The sequence below is a fragment of the Leucopleurus acutus genome, assembly GCF_964270905.1.
Source record: "Leucopleurus acutus genome assembly, chromosome: 8".
Classification (NCBI taxonomy): Eukaryota; Metazoa; Chordata; class Mammalia; order Artiodactyla; family Delphinidae; genus Leucopleurus; species Leucopleurus acutus.
Genome location: NC_139151.1, coordinates 109285875 through 109291687, shown reverse-complemented (window position 1 = coordinate 109291687; position 5813 = coordinate 109285875). Strand labels below are relative to the sequence as shown.

Below are 5813 nucleotides of genomic sequence, written 5' to 3'. Positions count from 1 at the left end.
CTAGAGGTAGACGGAGTCGGAGCGAGGCGCGTCATGGGCACCCCCGCGCAGGCCCGCCTCTGCGCCCTCGTCGCCGCTGCCCTCGCTGCCCTCGTCGCCAGCACCGTCCACTTCCGAGGCAGGCGTGTTGAGGACCACCACGTCGGCCTCGGCCCCGATGTCCTCGCCGAACCACACCGCCTTGTAGCCACCCTCAGGCCGCCGCTCCTTGGTCAGGATGGACCTCACAGCGGCTGGGCCGTCCCCATCCAGGGCCACCGTAGGGGACTCGGCGACTCGGCGGAGGGTCCCCGGGCTGGGGGGCTTGGGTTCTGGGGGTGCAGGCTCTGGGGGAGCCGGCGGGACGGGACTGGATGAGGGGCTAGGAGCCGGCGCCCAGCTGGCCTCGTCGGGGTTGTTGAGGAAGGCCTGGTTGTCAAAGCCTTGGGGCTGGGGCTCCTGGGGGGCAGGCGGGAACCAGCAATCAACCAGACCAGGCCTGGGCTCAGACCACCCCTGTTCCCCCAGAGACAGGCGGCTAGACGCTCTGCCTCTCTCTGCCCTTCCCCCCATCTGTGGGCTATGGTGTGTACGCCCCGTCCCTCCTCACCTCTGCCCTGCATCTCCCGGATGGACTCCTGGCCTCCACGCTGCCTCTCTCTCCATCCTGCCGCTTCTCCACCGCCCCCCGTCCTCTCTCCTGTCCTTTCCCCCACCCCGAGGGCCTCACCAGCGCTTTGCCACAGCAGCACTTGAGTCGGTGGCCGTAGTGCTTGTGGACGAGGACTATGAGGGCGACGAGAGCCAGAAGGAGCAGCGCGCTCAGCACCCCGCCCAGCGCCGCCATATCCACCACCGAGAAGCGGCTTGCGTCTGACCTGCCACCCACTGGCGGGCTGCTTCCTCCGGTCCCAGGCGTCCCTGCTGGCAACACCGCTGCCCGCTTGCTGTCCCACCGCAAGCACTCCCGGGCCAGCCTGGGGCAAGCTCGGGACACCCGAAGAGCAGGCTAGGCCTGGCCACCGGAGATGACGTTTGGAGGAGTGGGCACCACTGACCCCCGCCAGGGAGCCCCGATAGGCCGGGCTACTGGGAGCGGGGAGGGGGTCAGTGCCCACCAGTTCCAGGTGGGTGGTAGGGGGCCAACGTGCCAGGCAGGGAACTGAGGGTAGCACGGGGCCCGTGGGCTGAATGGCCCTGGGAATTGGGGGGGGGTCACTGGATCCTAAGTCTGGCCTCTGCCCCACCCTCCACACATCTTCCCTAGCTTACCTCCTGGGGCCCCCCAGGACCTGTCTCTTTGCCAGATCCCCCCTTGGGGTTTCGTGGTCACCATGGTCGTGCTGGGCCGACCTGGGGTGGACCCTACCCCACAGCGACCGCCCGGAGTCCTGAGTCAGAGAGCATGAAGGTAACTAGGGTAAATGGTGGTGCTACCTGTAGGCCGGGGGGTCCTGCTGGGTCCAGGGGACATTGGCAGAGAGGTTCCTGGCTTTGAGGTCTGTGCTGAGCCCCCACTGGGTGAGGCTGATGGCGAGGAGGGGCTGGTTCCTGCACTGGGGGGCCCCCCAGGCATGGTGGAGGCCGGAGGCCTCAGAGTTGTGCCTGAGGAGGGGCGCGGGCTGCTGTCGCCCCCAGAGCTGGTCGTGGAGGACCCCCAAGAGGGCTCAGGGGGCCAAGGGGCTTCCGACGTGGTGCCGCTGGAGGCTCTGGTTGTTCCTGCTGTCTCTGGGGACGGAGGGGGGCCTGGGGCCAGGGCCAGGGCTCAGGCTCGCCACTCCTCCTAGCAAGAAGCCCTCCCCGAGCCGACCCGGGGTCCCTGGGAGGCTCACCTGTGGGGGCGGGTTCCTGTTCTGAGACTTGAACCTCCACGACCGTGGTCGCTGTGCCTGAGGTCACCGTGTTCCTGGCCTCAACCTGGGCAGGAAGGGGGCTTGTCCCTCCTGGGCTCCAGCTTGACCCCTGGCCCTCGGAGATGCTGCCCGCCTCTCACCTCTGCGTAGAAGACCCCGGCGTGCACCAGCGAAGCGTCAGTCAGCATGGCCTCCCCGTCCATCCGGAAGTTAGAGTTGTTGGTGACCCGATACGTGATGGCCGAGTTGAGGTCCTGGACGTGGCCCCAGTGAGTCCTGAGCCCAGGCTGCTCCCCAGACCACTCCAACCCCCCCACGGCAGGAGGCCGGGCAGACCCAGGGACCAGGCGGTGCCTACTGGGAACTCAGGATCCTGGGCCCGGATCCTCAGAGCCTGGGAGGGGGCAGCTGCATCCTTGATGGCCACGCCCACCCCAGAGCCGAGCGCCACGGTACCGCGGTACAGGCTCTGGGGGAAGCGGGGCGGGCTCCCGCTGGCAGCCTGGGCCTCCACCGTGACCTGGGTCACCGAGTACCTGGCGTGATCCGCCTGCTCGCCCTGGGGGTTGGAGAGGCCGCAGTGACCAGCAGGTCCTTGAAGGGTGAGCCCTGTAGCCAGGGGCCCAGGAAGGGCCCGTGGAGACCTGGCCCTGTGCGGGCACCCACCTTGACCAGCAGAAGGAAGGTCTTGGGGCTGGGGATGCTCTTGGTCATGGTGAGGTTGCCTGTGTTGGCATCAACGGAGAACGAGCCATCCTCGTTTCCTGGGAGGACGGCAGGACGGTTTGGCCGCAGTCCCCTCTGGAGGTCTGAGGTCCCAGTGTCACAGCTGGTTCTGCCCATGTGGGGACGGGGTCAGGGTGTTGCATGGAGAGAGAAGTTGGGGGCTGGTGCCCACTCACCCCTGATGATGCTGTACACAATGGGCTGATGGATGCCCCGGTCCCCGTCCACGGCGTAGATGGGCCCAGGATGCAGGATGAGGGGTCCTGACTGCGGGAACAGGGAGGGGAGGGTACGCCGTGGAGCTGGTGCCCCTCCCGCTCCCCTCAAGGAGATCTGGAGTAGCCCCAGGGGGCAGTCAGGGACCCAGGTCGGTCCCTCACTGGGTCCCAGGGGCCTGGCTGGCTCTGCCCTGAGGACAGCTGGACCCTGTTTCCTCATCTGAATTTCAGAGGCCCTGTGTCCCACTCGCCACCATGGGGTGGGGCAGGATTGGTTTACGAAACATCGTTCACATTTGCTTGAAAATCACAACCCACTCTGACCCCACGGCAGCCAGGCCCGCGCTCATGCTGCCCTGGTCCTCCACGGCCCCCGTACCAGTGTGTGGCCTGTGGGCACAGCCCCGTGGTACTGGGCTTCGACGCAGACAAAACCGTCAGAGTATGTGCAGGGCAGGAACCAGGGGGCCCGCAGGTCGGCGGGCTGCACCTCCAGGACCAAGGTGGCTGTGGCCGTGTGGCTGGGCTCCACGTTCTCCTCTCGCGTGTCCTGCAGCACCGCAGCCCTGCCGTCAGGCCTGGGGGCCTGTGGCTGGAGCGGCTCGGGTGGGGCCGTGGGCGTTCGGGATGAGGGCGGGAGTGGCCTGCTCACCCGGACCAGCAGTTGGAAGGTCATGTTCGGCCACCTGTCGAAGTCCAGTGACCGGTCCAGCCGCAGCTCTGGGCGGTTCGCACCCACCAAAGAGAAGAAGCCGCTGGCACCCTAGGGAGGTGGGGGACTCAGCCTGGGACCCCGGGAGGACACGCAGAGGTGGGGATACCCAAAGGGGAGGGCTGGGGGCACTGACCGGGGTCACTTCCTGGAGGGTGTAGAACAGGACGTCATCTTTGTCGAGGTCCTGGGCCTTCAGCTCTGTCTCGGGGATGACGACGGCATTCACTTTAGTGTCCTGGGGTACGGAGGGGGGTCGGTCTGGCCACGCCCGTGTCCCCAGGGTGAGACCCCCAGCCACTAGCCCTCTGCCCCCCATCCCAGGCGCCAGATGCCCCAGATGGTGTGAACTGCTGCTCCCTTCCACTCACCTCTGGCACCCTTTGGACCTTGACTACAAAGGGGAACCTGGGCGGGTTGTCGTTGACATCCAGCACTGACACAAACACCCTCAGGCTGGTCACCTGGGGGAGGGAGGAGGGTCCCCGGCCCAGCGGCGTGAGCTCATTCTAGGCGCTGGGGTACAGTTCCCAAGACAGCTCTCTGCCTGGGGCTCCCGCTCCAGCAGGCATTACGGACAAGGAACAGAAAGCAATTTTTTTAAAGCACAGAAGGTGCGAATGCCCTGGAGAAAAATAACGCAGGCACTGGGGGCGCAACCAGCAAAACCCCAAATGAGGAAAACGGCAGAACAATTGAATTTCTTCAAGCATAAGTCTCACGGAAAATCAGGACACCATGTGTTGAAAGAGACGTGAGAGAAACATCAGCCAGCTGCACTGGGTGGACCTTGCTGGCAGGAGACTGTGAACGACCGCTCTGGAGCTGGTGGGGTGTGGGCGTTGGATGCCGCGCTGCTGAGGAGCCCCTGCCTTTTCCGGACGTGACAACACTACCGCGTTAAGCAGAAGCGGCCTTGTCCGCTAGAGGCTCATCCTGAGGTATTTGTGGGTGGTGTGCTGTGACGTCGGGCGGGGGGCACCCACGGGGCTCAGGGAGACCACAGAGCTGACTGGTGCGAGGGGCCAGGGAGGCGGGCGCCTCTCCGAGGAGGTGACAGGGAGCAGCCGGGGTGGGGGGCTGGGGGCGCAGCGTGCCGCTGGGCCTTTATTCGCTTTATTTGGGAGGGCAGGGACCGCTGCTTGCTTTACCGGATAGGATCGTTCTCCGGCCATTCGGAGAGTGGACTGGGGTGGGCGGGGCCAAGAGGGGAACAGATGGACCAGCGGAAGATGCTGGTGTCAGGCCCAGTCAGCCGGCAGATTTGCTGGAGGACCGGCGTGGGGAGGGCAAATGAGGACTGAGCTGGCAGGGCGAGGCGCCTTTGGGGGGGCCTTGGATCTCGGGGTGGGGGTGTCTGTGGGGTGTGATGTCCGTCCGGGGCCGGGTTTGTGAGCCTGCAGCTCGAGGCACAGTCTGGGCTGGGGGAAGTGTGGGCGTTGCCGGCACAGAGGTGACACTTGAAACACACCACTAGGTGAGGTCGCCAGGGAGTGACCGTGGGCCAGGCAGAGCAGGGCACAGAGGTCCAAGCCGGAGCCCTCTGACATCACAGGGAGGGTGGGGATGTGGGGATGCCGGAGGGGGTCTGGGGGGCAGACTCACCACAGTGTCATCCCTCTTGCACTCCAGGACTGCTTCCAGCATTGAGTTCTCCTGCGGGGGCGGGCAGGTGTGGGAATCACCTGGGCAGCTGGCCCAACCCCCGCCCCATTCCACAGGTGAGGAGACAGAGGGCGAGAGCAGCAGGTGCTGGCCAAGGGTCCCTGTCACCCATGCTGAGTCCAGAGGGCGGCGGGGCCCAGGCAGCTTCGTCCCCCGAGGGCCCCACCCCCTCAGGGCCAGCCCTCGGCCAAGCCTGGGGGCCCGAGAGGCCCCCTGGGCAAACTGTGACCCAAAGATCCCCAGAGAGCCCTTCTCTGGGGAAGAGTGTGGGTGGCCGCCTGGGGCCCATGGAGGGTCGGCCACCCCCGCTGACCCCATGGGCACAGCCAGCCCTGGGCCCGCCATCCACACCTCGTAGTCCGGGGTCACATTGAGAAACAGCTGAGTCCCCTGGATCCAAAATGCGAAGCGGGTGGGCGAGGGTCCGAGGGTCACCTGCTGGCCCTCAGGGACGGTGATGTTGAGGAGTAGCTGCCCGGGACTCGTGTTCTCACTGACTTCGAAGAAGTTCTTTTCCACAGAGCAGACTGGAAGTTGGAGAGGAAGGGTCGGTGCCTGCCAGGCCCCTGCCTGCCACCCCGCCCCTCTGCCACTGCCCCCAGTACCCTGGGCCTGGGCCACGGCCACGAACAGAGGAAGCAGTAGGGCCCAAGTCACCAT

General features: G+C 66.1%; 1 protein-coding gene across 1 annotated transcript; it reads right to left on the bottom strand.

The window, feature by feature from the left end:
- On the bottom strand, positions 1–5813 carry CDHR5 (cadherin related family member 5; the record flags this gene model as incomplete). Its single annotated transcript, XM_082845051.1, has 16 exons — positions 1–438; positions 710–956; positions 1003–1141; positions 1417–1707; positions 1812–1896; positions 1973–2086; positions 2191–2391; positions 2499–2596; positions 2735–2825; positions 3156–3326; positions 3429–3539; positions 3625–3726; positions 3860–3952; positions 5094–5144; positions 5505–5680; positions 5759–5813. 16 exons carry the CDS (start codon positions 5811–5813, stop codon positions 1–3), a joined length of 2463 nt encoding a protein of 820 aa, XP_082701177.1.